This window comes from Eschscholzia californica, unplaced genomic scaffold (genome assembly GCF_041429995.1).
Source record: "Eschscholzia californica isolate CP2 unplaced genomic scaffold, dmEscCali1.0.p SCAF_2, whole genome shotgun sequence".
NCBI lineage: Eukaryota > Viridiplantae > Streptophyta > Magnoliopsida > Ranunculales > Papaveraceae > Eschscholzia > Eschscholzia californica.
Window position 1 is genome coordinate 5802939 of NW_028238309.1, and position 15428 is coordinate 5818366.

At 36.4% G+C, this 15428-nt stretch overlaps 2 protein-coding genes across 2 annotated transcripts; both read left to right on the forward strand.

Moving 5' to 3' along the window:
* Nucleotides 1-844: 844 nt before the first annotated feature.
* On the forward strand, nt 845-3636 carry LOC147555621 (protein CUP-SHAPED COTYLEDON 2-like). Its single transcript, XM_086662821.1, has 3 exons — nt 845-2048; nt 2140-2423; nt 2821-3636. The coding sequence occupies exons 1-3, from the start codon at nt 1865-1867 to the stop codon at nt 3433-3435; spliced, it is 1083 nt and encodes a 360-aa protein (XP_086518947.1). The 5' UTR covers nt 845-1864; the 3' UTR covers nt 3436-3636.
* A 7911-nt stretch (nt 3637-11547) lies between these two features.
* Nucleotides 11548-12594, forward strand: LOC147555622 (ethylene-responsive transcription factor 4-like). The gene has a single exon (XM_086664360.1). The coding sequence runs from the start codon at nt 11715-11717 to the stop codon at nt 12417-12419; it is 705 nt and encodes a 234-aa protein (XP_086520486.1). The 5' UTR covers nt 11548-11714; the 3' UTR covers nt 12420-12594.
* The last annotated feature ends 2834 nt before the right edge of the window (nt 12595-15428 follow it).

The window sequence follows — 15428 nt, forward strand, 5'->3', positions numbered from 1 at the left end:
CACCTCTAAAGTAGAAGACTAAAAGTGTTGGAATGTTAGTTTGTGTAAGAAAAAAAAAGGGTTATTTCCCTAATGGCCCCCTACTTTGTGACCAGCTTCCCGCCTGGCCCCCTACTTTACGAGAAATACCCATATAGCCCCCTAAAACCGTTAACTTTAACTTTCCGTCACTCTCTCGCCTCCATCTCTTTTTCTCTTTCTGCCATGTCACGCCACCTCATCTATTAGACCACCTCATCACCTTCTCCGGCAGAGGTCGCCGGCCGGCGACCTTCAAACTAAAAAAAAAAAAAATTTTTTTTTTTTTATCTCTCTCCTATTTTCTCTCTCTTCTTCTTCTTCTTCTTCTTCCCCTCTCTCATCTTCTTCCTCTCTCTCTCTCCTATTTTCCCCAGACCTTCAGATCTGAAATTCCGGAGTTCCCAGATCTGAAGGTCTGGGGAAACCAGACCTTCGTCGGACGGCCGGCGAAGGGTTCCCCCCTTCGCCGGCCATTTTAGAGAGAGAGAGAGAGAGAGAGGAAGAAGAGAGAGAGAGAGAGAGAGAGGAAGAAGAAGAAGAAGAAGAAGAGAGAGAAAATAGGAGTTTTTTTTTTAGTTTGAAGGTCGCCGGCGGGAAATTTGGCCGGCCGGCGACCTCTGCCGGAGAAGGTGATGAGGTGGCCTAATAGATGAGGTGGCGTGACATGGCAGAGAGAGAAAAAGAGATGGAGGAGAGAGAGTGACGGAAAGTTAAAGTTAACGATTTTAGGGGGCCATATGGGTATTTCTCGTAAAGTAGGGGGTCAGGCGGGAAGCTGGTCACAAAGTAGGGGGCCATTAGGGAAATAACCCAAAAAAAAAATGATGGGAAAAAATTTAATTAAAACAGAAGATTATTAGGAATCAATTATAGAATAAAATTGAGTAGTAATCTAATATGGAGGAAATCAAGCCATGTAATATTGAGGTAAGACTCTGTTTCTATACTAACTAGTAGTCTAGTACGTAGTAACTAGGTTGACGTTTAGAGTGAAGAAGGGCTTAAAAATCAGAAGAAAGGAACGTAACCTTGAAATTAGGGCTAACAAAATGACCTAAAAGATAATAAACCTAGAGAAAGACAGAGAGAGAAAGAGAGAAGACTTTTCATGTTTCAGATTAATCTTGGTTTTTAATGACAGATTAGATATCTTGCAGCCTTAATCTCTCTCTTCCCCATCAAATCTCTTTCTCTCTCTAGAAATAAGAAACTGTGTTCTCTGTTCTCCCTATCACTTGTCATACTGACACAAATACCTGCAAATTTTTTCACGCACGCACGCAAAAATCACAGATTCATATCTCTCTCTCTCTCTTTCTTCTAGAGAGAGAAAGAGGAAGGAAGGAATTGAAGCCATTGATATGATAAGCTGAAGCTTCCCTCCACAAAACAGAGAGAGAGAATCAATAAAATCAGAGAATAGACAGAACAATGAACTGGCACATAACCCTAGATCACTACTACCACCCCCTCCTTTCATTATTGATTTATATTTCGTTTTGTCACTCGATCATATAATCCGTACCAAACCCATGAATCTCTTTCTCTTTCTCTCTCTCTATATGATTTGATTGTTTGGTTGAATTTCTGATAAGAAATCTCATTCTTTCTTTTCCCCCCTCCCAATTTGTTCTTATATAGTTTGTATTCTTTTGTCCAAGTCTTTAAAGAAAGAAAAGTTTCTTCATTGACTTTTGGTGGGAACATCTTTTCTCTCACTTCTAATACCTAACCCTGATTCAATCACATCCAAACTCCTCTGTTTACTAAACCCCTGTTTTTAAATCTCTCTGTTCTTTGATTAGCTTGAGTATCATCTCTCTCTACTTTTTCTCCATTAGAAATGGGTGAGAACATCTTGAATTTTAACAACACTGGAACTTATCTTCCCCCTGGTTTTCGATTTCACCCAACAGACGAAGAACTGATAGCATTTTACCTGTTGAAGAAGGTTCTTGATAGAAATTTTACTTGTAGAGCAATTGCTGAAATTGATCTCAACAAATCAGAACCATGGGAGCTTCCACGTAAATACCCATTTCTCCTACTCAAAAACCCACTTCAATTTGTTGAATTTATCATGAAATCATTAAGTATTTTTTTTTGTTGTGGTTGCAGAAAAAGCGAAAATGGGGGAGAAAGAATGGTACTTTTTCAGTCTTAGGGATCGAAAGTATCCAACTGGGTTGAGGACTAACAGAGCAACTGAAGGTGGGTATTGGAAAGCAACTGGAAAAGATAGAGAAATTTACAGTTCAAGGACATGTTCTCTTTTGGGGATGAAGAAGACATTAGTGTTTTATCAAGGAAGAGCACCTAAAGGTGAAAAGAGTAATTGGGTTTTACATGAATATCGTCTTGAAGGCAAACTTTCTTATCATTATCTCTCTAGCAACTCCAAGGTACTCTCTCTCTCTCAAACTATTCAAAGTGTCTCGAATATGGGTGGATATCTAACCTAAAAAGCCACAAAAGAAATGAAAATCTTGGCCTAGCTTGTTTATGTTATGTTTTCGAGTTTGTCCTAGTATTATACAAGATAAAGTCGCGAGTGCGGAGTGTTATGGTTTTAATGAGCTTACATGTACTTGAACCGTTGAGAAATCTTTGTAATCTTGTTCATTATACATAATGATAATTATCGTGTCATTATTCGTTGTGGAGTATATTTTACGAACATTACGAATCCCGTGTGTTCTGTGTGATTGTTTACTTTCGTTATTGTTTTTATGGTTAGCTAGATTTTCGTCAAAACTTGAACTTTGTTACTAACGTCTCTTTGAATGATAATTGGTGCAGGAAGAGTGGGTTATTTCTAGGTTGTTTAAGAAAAGTGGTGGTGTGGGCGGCAGCGGAAATGGAGATGGTGGTGGTGGAATGAAGAGAACAGGGCTAATTTGTGGTGGTAATATATACTCCGATGTGGGTTCTCCATCGTCGACAACAACGCTACCACCTCTAATGGATTCTTCTACTTACCCTGGCAATTACAACTCCACAGCAGTGACTGACCATGAACTTGGTCTTGAGCACGTGCCCTGTTTCTCCATTGCAGTAGATAAAACACCTGCAAATTTCAACCAAATTGATACTTGTTACCATGGAGGATTCATGATGAACTCTGCTGATCAATATCCAATACTCACCAATCAAACAGGAAGCATTAATGGTAATGGTGGTGGTGTGGTTCCAGCTTTTCCAAGCTTGAAATTGTTGCAGGAAAATTTACAGCTTCCTAGCTTCTTCATGTCGTCGATGATGAATAGTACTACTTATCCGGTGATTTCGTCTGGAACGCCGTTACCTTATCTATGTAATGGCAATAGCAACAACAACAATTGGGCTAACGTCGTGCAACCAAAGGCGGAAATGGGTTATATGCCGGGGACGGAGCTTGATTACATGTGGGATTAGAGAAATTTATAAGCTATTATTAAGCACTTAAGACTATTTTTGATTTTGTGTTGTTGTGGGTAGGTATTAAGAAACTTAGGATGGAATGTGTTTTAATGGTGGGTTCATATTATGTGTAGTTCTTGTTAGGCTGCTAGCTAAGCTGCTACTGGATGATAATTTGTATTTGTCATGTTCATTAATGGAGTTTGTTTCTGTGCATTCAGTAACCTTTGCAGGTGTCTTGCTGCACAAGTAGACATGATAAGATTTTTTTTACAACGGTAGTAATACATGTACAAACGGGTAACCAGTATGTATGTACATCCCTCTCACATGAGGCCACGAGGGGTTGGTTGCGAGCGGGTTATCACATGGTCGCCCCGTGTAAACCCTTGGCATGACCTCTCAGCGCGGAGATTTATGTTTTCGCTTTTGAAGGCATTTGCAGAATTACCAAGCTCATCTCCCTTTCGAAACAATGGAACACCTTAATTTATGGCATTAAGCCAACGCATCCTCGGGCATGCAGGGAAGCTAAATGAGGCAATGGAACTCGTAAACAAGATGTAATTTGAAGCCGATGCTTTACTTTGGGCGCACTTCTTGGTGCATCGAGAAACCATGGAGATCTTGAAATTGGCAAGCCTGCTTCTGAGAAACTCTTTGTTCTTAAACCCGAGAAATCGGGAACTCATATTCTACTTGCAAATATGTATGCAGCTACAGGCAAGTGGGAGAATGTTTCTGAGTGTAAGAAGATTGATGAAAGATAGAAGGTGAAGAAAGAACCGGGCATGAGTTGGATTGAGGTTAAAGATCAAGTTGAGTGATTTGTTGAATAAAGCTGGGTATGTACCAATGGTGGAAACTGATCTTCACGATGTCGAACGAAGTGAGAAGGAGAAACTTGTCTCTCGCCATAGTGAGAACCTTGTTGTAGCATTTGGGTTGATTGCTACGCCTAAAGACGCTCCAATTCGATTGAAGAAAAACCTCCGGGTTTGTATCGATTGCCATATTGTATTTAAGTTTATCTCTGAGGGTGTGTTGATATCCCCTATTTGAAGGAGATGACCTTCGACCAAAGATGCAATGCGAACAATTGTCGGATAGGACAATTGATGAAGAAGATCATCAAGTCCGGATGATTTAGGGGACGTAGTGTTTAGCTAGAAATCAACTGCGATCGTCGAATCACGAAGCGATTCGCGACTAATTTCGTCCAGATCCTACAAGGGGTTACACCAAAGAGTGTCAACTTGATCGGAAGATATGACTAGGGGGGTGTGACATATAACCATGGTAAGACGCATAGATATGTCCAAAAGGGCTAAAGGAAGTTCAGGCAAAAATAGTACAATAGGCCCGAATAAATGGAATTTGGGCCGTGCACCAAAAGGGAGATTTTGGGCCCAAAAGAGGACCGGCAGATCTGCCCAATATGGCCATGCTGTGGTCGGCCAAGAGAGAGGGATGAGAAAATAGCAATTAGTTGCTTTTTTACTATTCCCTAAATCTTATTCGAAAGAGGCTTTTAGGAAACCTAATTAGGGTTTTACTCTAACTTAGGGTTCTATATAAGCTCTCTTAAGACATGAATAAGGTGTGGATAATTCTCAAGAAGCTTTCTAGCTCTACAACATCAAGTAAAGAAAGAAAGAGAGATAATTCCCAACTATCTATCTGGTCAAAGAAGAAGTGTTTTTCAATCTAACCACCATTGGAGTTCTAGCTAACAACAAGGTGGGAGATCAAGGTGATTGCTCGGTGCCTCAAGTAGAGGAGCTACAATTGGAGCTCTTGGTCTTCTCAAAAGCGGTTGGAAAGGTTCGAGGAAAAAATAATGATTAAGGTGATGCTTAACTTCTTAGTTTGATATTAGCTTACGCATGTCATCATGGGAATACTAGTGTTAGACATTAGATGTCTGAGATTCCGCTAACAACACTAGGAGACACCATAACCCGACACTATTTCTGTGGAAATAAAAGAATTTCCATGGAAATAAGTATTTCCGCCGTTTGATACGAAGTATAGTTCCATGGCTTTAATTCCCTAGAAAATCTATTTCCATGAAATAGTCCACTTTTAATTACTTGGTCCCCTAGGAATTAGATTATATAGAAAGTCAAAAATCAAAATAAAAATATTCTAATATATTCGGATACTTGAAACCTAATATTTATCTCCTTATATGTTCAAAATGACATTTTTACGCATAAAATTTAGCAAAATACACTTTTACTTGTACATGGACAAATGACATTTTTGTCCTTCTTACCTAGTGACATGTTTACCAAGTTGTCAAAATGACATTTTGCCTTTATGAAGTCAAAATTACATTTTGCCTTTATGAAGTCAAAATTACATTTTTACCCTTTTATAATATCAAATTGATATTTTACTCTTATGTTGTCAAAATGACATTTTTACCCACGTATATTGCCCTTAGGTGGTTGGAATGGCATTCTTACGTTTATCTTGTAAAAATGGTATGTCTACATTTTTATATTAAAATGACAAGTTTACCCTTTTATATTAGTAAAACCTTTTTTTATCCATTCATTGTCAAGTTTATATTTTTTTTCTTGTTTTATTAACAGCTTGACGTTCTTACTCTTAAGTTGGCAAAGTGACATAATTTTGATAACATAAGGGTAAAAATATAATTTTGACAACATAAGGGTAAAAATGTCATTTTGACAACATAAAGGTAAAAAAGTAATTTGAACAACATAAGGATGAAAAATGTAATTTTAGCAACATAAAGCTAAAAATGTCATTTTGACTACATAACGAACAAATAAAAACTCTTCATTGAATATTATATTTTGTAAGAGTTAGTTGTCAACCAGATAAAGAGTTGGTAGTTCTACGGAATAATAAATGACTACCAAATGAAAAAACTCTTATTTTCACGTAATAAATTCCGTAGAATGCTTTCCATGTACTCTTTTATTTTCATGGAGTTATTTCTCCAGTATCAAACACAACCTAAGATTGTTTCAAGGGAAATAATTGTTGGAGATGTCAATAGGTTTCACCATTTCAAAAAGGATTTTTGAGGGAGAGGCCCAAAAAATGGAGGGTAAATAAGCATTACCCCCAGCCCAAAAAAAAAATTAGAACCCAGTCCAAATTGTCAGGACAGCTCACAGTTTCCTGGTTTTTATTTTATTTATCCCTCTTTTACCCCTCCACGGGAAATTTCTGTGTTTTCTGACAATCTGACGGACGACAGCGAATCAATTAATTCCCCGTACATGACGTCATGTCAGAGAAACATTTAGATTTTCTGAAAATTCAAAAATGGCGCCATTTTTTGACGAAATTTCAGCCAATTTTTTTGGATCCCTCCCATTATATTTTGTTTCAACTCCTTCTTTCTTCTTATTTATACATCCAAAAATCTTCTTTTCATCATTCTTATTTTGTTTTTCACATTTTATCTTCTTCATCTCTTTCAATCTCTAAAAACATAAATTTTCTTTTCTTTCTCTCTCTAAAAGTTTTATTTTCTTATTTTTGGATGTCCATCATTCTTTTTTGTTTCACATTTTATTTTCTTCATCTCTTTCAATCTCTAAAAACATCAATTTTCTGTTCTTACTCTCTCTAAAAGTTTTATGTTCTCATTTTTGGGTGTTCATCATTCTTATTTTGTTTCACATTTTATCTTCTTCATCTCTTTCAATCTCTATAAACATCAAAGTTTTCAGTCTCTCTCTCTAAAAGTTTTATGTTCTTATTTTTCTTCTTCATCACTCTTATTTGTTTCACATTTTATCTTCTTCATCTCTAAAAACATCAAAGTACATAACCAAATGTCCAGTGCACAGAACCATTTCCGGTACAGGAGAAAATTCCCAGTTCAAAAGTGTCCAGTACTAAACCAAATGACCAGTACATAGAACAATTCCCGGTGCACAAGAAAATTCCCCATTACAAAAATGTCTAGTGAATAACCAAATGACGAGTACACAGAACAATTCCCGGTACACAAGAAAATTCCCACTACAAAAATTTCTAGTACATAACCAAATGGCTTGTACACAGAACAATTCCCGGTACACAAGAAAATTCCCAGTACAAAAATGTGTAGTACATATCTAAAAAATGACCAGTACACTAAATAGTTCCCGGTACACAAGAAAATTTCTTTATACAAATCAATGAAATACTACCAAAAATGAAGAAATTTGTTGAGATTGGAAAGAGATCAGAAATAAATCTGGAAAAAAAGAACGAAATTTGTTGAGATTGGAGAGAGAAATATGTGTGGGAGAAAATAAAAAAGAAATAAGAAATAAATCTGGAAAAAAGAACGAAAATGGCAAGTTGGTAAATTTTGTAATGGCAATTATGTAAATTCATGGAAAGTACAAGGTTTAATGTCAGGTGCGTCAGACTATTTTCCAAAAAAATTCGAATTTCCCGGGAATTTTTCGATGGCAATTTTGTGAATTTATGGAAAGTACACAGTCTGATTGGAGGCGTGTCAGATTACTTGTCAGAAATTTTCGAGTTTCCCGGGAATTTTTCGATGGTCGTTTCGTAAATTTCAAAAAGAAGAAGGGTGTTTCGGAAATTCCACCCCTAGCCTGACTTTTTTGGACCTGCCCCTCATTCTTTATCTGCAGTGGGCCTGATACATATTGTTGGGCTGATTTTGGGCCTTTTGCCCAACCCCTCTTTCAAAAATAGTTCATGTTCTTGTGGTTATTATTGGTAATAAACACGTACGAAATATTTTCTTACTTATTAGATCATTTGTTTTACTTGTGCTTGTTTGATTTTATATCTGCCATAGTCATAACTCACAAACACAAGTTATGTGAATATTACTAGGTCGTCTAACACAAAATTAATTGTGGAAAAGAACTCGATATTATGTTGTTGGTTACTATAATACCTTTTATCCACGTGAAACTATTATCAAAAGTCTCATCACATGTGACATTCTTTGAGCCTAATAAGTATTTTTTTTGTGACATGAAATACGAGTGACTTTTAAAGATATCAAGTGGAAGTTTTGTTCTAATAGAATAATACCATGATAAATCTGTGGTCATCTAAAACAAAACCAATTAACTAGTAGAGAGACCTAGTTATATATTATATTGGTTGACCATGGGTTTTATGAGTTTACCACAACTTTGTGCAACTTATGTATAAATTAAAGTCTCATATATCAGTAAATTGGCTGGAGTATGCGATGGTTAGATGCTAGTGACTAGGTATCCAACAATCCAACTAAGAGGGTGTTTGATTTTTGCACTTATTAAGTGATTTTCACTTAATAAGTGCGGGCCATCAATTTTAGGGCGTTTGTTTTTTCACTTAATAAGTGAATATCACTTGTAAGTGGGGTCAAAGTAAGTGCAAAAAAGTAAGCTCCAATTTGGAGCTTATTTTTTTACACTTACTTTCTAAGTGCTAAAAAAGACATTTCTATCCCTACCGAATATAATAATTACCAATGTAGTTATAACTAAAAAAAAAAAATCTTAAACAACTGATAAGTAAAAAACCTTTTTATGACTTTATCAATGACCCTTTTCCTTCTTCACTCATCCTTCACCTAAGCTTTTCTCTTAAATTTTTTTCACATCTCTTCCTTCATTAATCACGGAACCACCCAAACTCCATGATGCAACGTAAGTTCTTTCTCCTTCATAATTTTTAATTACTTGAGGTTAATATTTTCAACATAAAGCATTCATAAATCGTAATTCTCTTTTATCCAAACTCGCGAGCATAACGAATTAGTATGAAATGCTAATATGTAAATACATTAAGGTCAAAATAGACAGTTTCTCATTTTTATGACATTTAGAATTAATATAAAAACAAAAATCAAGCACTTAGAAGTGATAGAAAACAAACGCCACATCACTTACAATTGATATCACTTACTAAGTGATTATCACTTAGTAAGTGGTAGCACTTATAGGTGCTAAAAAATCAAACACCCTCTAAGTAACTAGGTATCCATTTCATCAAAAAAATAACTAGGCATCCAATAATCCAACGACAAAGACAATAAACTTTTCTAGCTTTTATATTTCCACTTCCTTTGTGTTTCACTACTATATATTTGTTCGACTTAAATAGTACAACAATGATTTGAAGAAAAGAAAATTTGTAGTAGTTCATACTTCATAGTAATTCAGTCCATAAAGATGAACTAATCATAGGAGGACATTCTCGTAAAATTATAGTAACTTATTTTTACGTCTTCAGCAAATCAAAATAAAAGTTGGTCAAACGCTGAAACTACTCAAATATCATCGAGATTTTGTTTTAATAGAAATGAAGATCTAAGATAGAGACAAATAAAATTTCATTCTCGTTTTTGAATTAAATGTCGCATTTAAAGAAACATTTAACTAGTATAGTATATATTTGCTATGATTGCGGCATCATATTAAAAATACATGTACGAAATTTTATCTTGTCGGATACTTGTAATGTTTGTAGAATCCTTCGTCATAACCATCAGACGTTTTGATAGTTAAACTTTTCTTCTCGATAAAAAGACAACTATATAATAAAATATTATTTACCTTTACGATGTTTAGTGCTCCAACTTCTTGGACATTTCCTTGATTATATTTTATTGTCGTGTGTCTTTTAAGGACCACATCATACGGAAATGTAAAAGACATATTCAGGTTAGATGAGTAGAATGAGTCGACACGAAATCCATTATGTCGCTAATTATAACATTAATTAAGATTAAGAATCATTTATTAATAATGAATGAGGGATGATACACCGTCCAATTCACATTTAGTTGGCAAAAGTGAAGAACCCTTAATGAAAGAAAATCAGAACATGAACCTTCTTCTATCACTATAATTATTTTTTAATTAAATCTTAACTAACTATGCTTAAAGGTTAACTAATGAAAATTAATTTATAATTGTAGAGAGAGAGAGAGAGTATAAAAAACGCACACAAATGAATGGAAGGAGTTTCCTTTTGATTTCGTCAAGGTTAGATAATGCCGCGTGTACACGTATAGTTTGTTTGACGGAATCAAACTTGTCGGGTCCCAGTTCAACAGGACCGAAACAGTGGTAGTCCTTCTGGTGGGTCGGCCCGACTTCGATCCGACTCTCACGCCGTATTACAAGATTTTGCCGGCAATTATTTAAAACTAACCAATGATTTTTGTCGCTTCTTAACAAAAAAAAAAAATGATTTTTGTCGCTTTAACCCTTATCTATTGCCCTATGATAAAGCACAACCTGCAGAATATGTGGAGACAAATAGTAGTCAATAGAGATATAGAGGATTGGATAATTAAGAATTACAAACACATACAAATTGATTAATTATTGTAATTTATATTAGTTTTTGTATAACACAGCTAGTTGTATAACACAGCTAGGTTTATAGACAACAAAAAAATCTACGGGAACCGTCCAAAATGACCGCCACCCAAACCGTCTGTGAGCACGTGAGGAGAGAGAAACTCGGGTCCCTCTCACAGACGGTTTGGGTGACGGTTATTTTGGACGGTCACCCTAGCCTTACTGTATAGACAATGTGACACGATACGATGTACTAATGTAGATGCGGGACGATTTTTTTTTTCTTTTTTTGCTTTTGACGCTTCATTTGTGTGATTGGCCATAGTGGATGGCAGTTGACTAGTCTACAGTTTAAGTGTCTCACCTTCGATCTAAGCAATTTGAGAGAGTAAGCAAACTCTTGAGTTGGTCATGATCGAGAGTTGTCCGACTAGAAGGTCTAAAAGTGTCTTGGAATCGATAGTTTGAGACTTTGCTCGCCTATGTATCAGATTGTAGATTCCGACAGATTGTTCAAATTTCTCTTCGATACGACCACTTAGCAAATTGAAATCTAAAAATAAAAAGAAGGCACGCCGGGTTGTGGATAACTGAGAGAGTGTTCTGGTTATGTGGTACCATATAATGAGAGTACAGTACCATCAAAATTTTGTTACTACTATCCGTATAACAAGGTCCCGCTACTAATAAGGCGCCAAATAAGCAAATCCTTGCCGACCCGAATACGTATCGGGACACACGTGCCCGGAGTGTTCCCGACACGTAATCTAAAACAAAGACAGCAACGCGGGCGGCGGCAAAATTCAGTCAAACCCCTCGTTGACTCCACCAGTTACTTTTTCTTCTTCTTCTTCCTTTTTTTTCTTCTCTATAAATCCCAATTCCCCCCTTCCTTCTTCTCTCACCATCTTCATCATCCCCTTTCTCTCTCTCTCTAGAAATTCACACTTTCTCTCTCTAGAAAACCAGAGAAAACAAATGGCACCAAAATCAGAGAAGAAGATGGATTCTGTTAAAGGAATTATTAACAGTAAGGAGAAGGAAATGCATTATAGAGGAGTAAGAAAGAGGCCATGGGGAAGATACGCAGCTGAAATTAGGGATCCAAATAAGAAAAGTCGTGTCTGGTTAGGTACTTTTGATACCGCTGAAGAAGCAGCTAGGGCTTACGATAAAGCTGCTATTGAATATCGTGGATCAAAAGCCAAAACTAATTTCCAGATCAAATCTGATCTTAATATTAATAATAATAATAACAATCATCAAAGCCCTAGCCAGAGTAGTACCGTTGATTCATCAACTACTCCTCAAGGTTTTTCTTCTTCCCCTCCCAATCCGACTCTGACTCCGATTCTTCATTCTTCATCTCGTTTGTTAGATCTAGATTTTCCTCGAGATACTCATTATACCGGTATTTTACCAAACGGATCTCATTCTTTCATGTTGTTTGATTCGATTATGAGATCGAACTTGATGATGAATCATCAACCGATCAGATTCGCTCCTGTTTCGAACAATTTTTATCACCATCATCATCATCATCATAATCAGGAGGATATAGTAGTAGAAAGTGATCAAAATGATTCTGAATCGTCAACTGTTATTGATTTTGACATTATCAAGCCTAGGAAGAAAGTTCTTGATTTTGATCTTAACCTTCTTCCACCACCAGAAGTTGTTTGATTAAATTTAGGGTTTTTTTGTTTTGTAAGATTGTCGGATCCGTCGGCGGCGAAAACTAGGTCAAATCTTTTGATGAGTTAGAAATTTCTGATGTAAATATTGGATAAAAATGTTGTTTTATTATCATGATTATCATTTTCTTTTTTATTTTAAATAAGAAATGATCTTTTATCTTTTTTATTTGTTAGAGTTAATAGCAAAAGCCTATTTTCACGCGCCGTCGGTATATCGGCCAAGGCCTATTTCACGCGCCGGCGTAGTACGGCGGAAATATGGTTACCCTAAGGCCTATTTGTTTTTGTCTACATTTTTTTTTGATAATTTGTTGTAAAGCAATACGGAACGGGTTCGGACAATCGAAAAACAGACACTAATTCAACCGGGCCGGGTCGGACAGAACAGACACTAGTCTTAAGTGTCCACTCGGACATCCAGGTTAAATTAGCGGGCATTTCGAATTTTTCTCCAACAAAGTGTCCGTTTGTGACCAATTTGATAGCCGGACAAATTGGGTATCGGTCGGTCTGGCACCAGTCACTAATGAACAAATAAATAAATTTTTATTCGAAATAAAAATTGTTAAGTAGCTAAATACAACGTTCTAAACTTTGACTTTACAATTAAAAGATAATCATTGAGATTTCTCATTGATTACGATCGGTTCTATTCTTCTTCTCGTAGATTATGATCGGTGTATTGTGGATTCTAAGGTTACTGATGAGATACTGAGATTTTGAAAGAGAGAGAGACTATAGAAGTAGAGTGACGAATACAAGATTAAAAAAAGTGATTTATAGAGTTATATATTTTTATTCTTGAAATCTAACGGTTGTAGCTAACCCTACAAATCTAAAGGTTTAAAATCAATCATATAAGCGGGCGGGTATAACGTGTAGGTTGGTAGGATAAACAAACGGGTATGGACGAGTTCGGTCAGGCAGACTATGTAAGTGGGCGGACTCGGTCGGCCCACCAGGTGAGGACCTATGCCCGTGTCCGTCCGATTAAGCTCCTTAGGTCGGCCAGGTACACACTGATTCGGGCATCGGACGGTCACGGATCCTTCGGAGTCGGACGATCGTGGGCGGCTTCCGAGGTTTGAGGCTAAAATCCCACCCCTAGGTAGAAGTGGTGAGTCTCTTGAGAGGTTAAACACCCTTTCCTACTGAAGTCCGTGAGGTCTGTAAGTGAGTGGTATGCATCATCCTATAACACTATTGATATTTTATTGTTGGTTAGATTTATAATAGGAGTTGAAACAATAATTTATCGTATTATATAGACTCACTCGTCTCTTTACATCCAATTACGATGACTATAAAATGTTCAAATCAGAACCCAATAACAGTTTTCCAGAAATATCCATAGTGATATTTGATTACTGTAAATATCTAATATCTTTATTTAAAACATGTATAGATATTTTTAAATCTAATTACAATGTTTGAAACGGTAAATAAAATTGGAAAACAATTTGTGTCAAAAATCACCATAGGACATGTGTACGTATTACATAGAGTGAGAGTCATATCTGTATCTAAATCCAAACGATGGGATAAAAATTTAAGTATGAAAGAATTCAGATACTTTTTAACGTGTAGAATTTGAAATCATATGTGATTTCAGATATTTATTGACAGGGTTTGTGTGGGTGCCTTTCAACGAAAAAAAGTGTGAAGGTTGGCGCAATTTATTGTGGTCTTATGTTGGAGTACATAAGTGGGAGCAATTTGTTGTGTTCTTATGTGGAGTGCATAAGTGGGAGTTACAGACGAGGCAGTGTCTTGGAAAATTCATTATTTTTTCTTTCATTTTGCTTTTTACGTGTTTTTCTACTTTGAGATAAAAGACAAGGGGAAACCAGTGGTCTAGATGGGTTCTACTATAGTCAACAATTGTATGAAGGTGAGTAATGTTAGAAGATTTTATTAGTCAAACTGTATTTCAAGATCTACACGAAATTAATGGTCTCTCTCTCCCTCCCTCCCTCCATCAGGCAGGCGTAGGCACGTAGCATGTAAAGGGAGTCAGACGGCCCTCTCATGTAAAGAGACGGGTAGAAACACATGGAACACATTGTCGACTTTTGAGGAAGAATTCTTTTATTGAAATGGTCATAAAATGTTAGGAATATTCAATTGTTGGCTCAAAGAGTTAAGTGTCGAAAGGGGTGGAAGAGGGCATTCGCTTTTAATGGGTCCCGATTGTTGCTAATATTAGTTGCCGTAACGGATCGGGCATTTCTCAATTGGGACGAGAAAAGATAAAAAGAATTGCCAGAAGACGCAATTGAGTGTTGGTATTACTAGTTCTTAGCAGCCACGGCACCGACTGAATTAATTATTATATTGCCACTGTGGAATCTCAGTTACGGTCTGACTCGATTCAGTCTCTCTACAGCGACAGCCCCTCTCTCTTTATTCATGCTCTTACTTAATGTTTTTTGTTTCCATATCTATGTACATAATGAGTAAATGTTTTTGGATTCAGTCTCTTGCATTTCAAATTTTGTTTTGCTGAATTGTCCTGCTTATTTAGTCGGTAGAAGATGTAATAGACTAATAGCTGTTTTTTTTTTTTGTTGAAAGTAGATGTAATAGCTGTTAGTCTTCGTTTGAGTTAGGGGCGGCCCAAGCCCAAAAAACCAAATCGGCAGTTTTGGACCCCAATTTTACAAGGCCCCGAGATGAATATTTTAACAGACACTTTGGCTGTGAGAGAGAAAAAAAAAAAAATATATCGGACTTCCATAAAGTTAAGCCCACTGAAATCGTGGATGGAAGGAACGACGGGAAGTTTCATTTTCCATCCCATCTTTCAAGTATTCCCCCAATCTCTTCTCCCAATTTCCTCTACGGACATTCTCTCTCATTTTCTTTTTTTCTTTGTAGTTTTATTTTACACCCCGGAAACTATTTAGCTTTCCCCAAAACGCTGGCCTTATTAAAATATTATATTTAAGGTTATTTCTTAAATAGTCCAAACTTTGTGACCAACTTCCCGCCTAGC

Excerpts from the sequence above, each read along its gene's own strand:
- LOC147555622 (XM_086664360.1), top strand. The coding sequence starts at position 11,715 with ATGGCACCAAAATCAGAGAAGAAGATGGATTCTGTTAAAGGAATTATT.
- LOC147555621 (XM_086662821.1), top strand. The coding sequence starts at position 1,865 with ATGGGTGAGAACATCTTGAATTTTAACAACACTGGAACTTATCTTCCC. Across the intron at positions 2,049-2,139 it reads AGAACCATGGGAGCTTCCAC|AAAAAGCGAAAATGGGGGAG; the intron begins GTAAATACCCAT and ends TTGTGGTTGCAG. Across the intron at positions 2,424-2,820 it reads ATCTCTCTAGCAACTCCAAG|GAAGAGTGGGTTATTTCTAG; the intron begins GTACTCTCTCTC and ends TAATTGGTGCAG.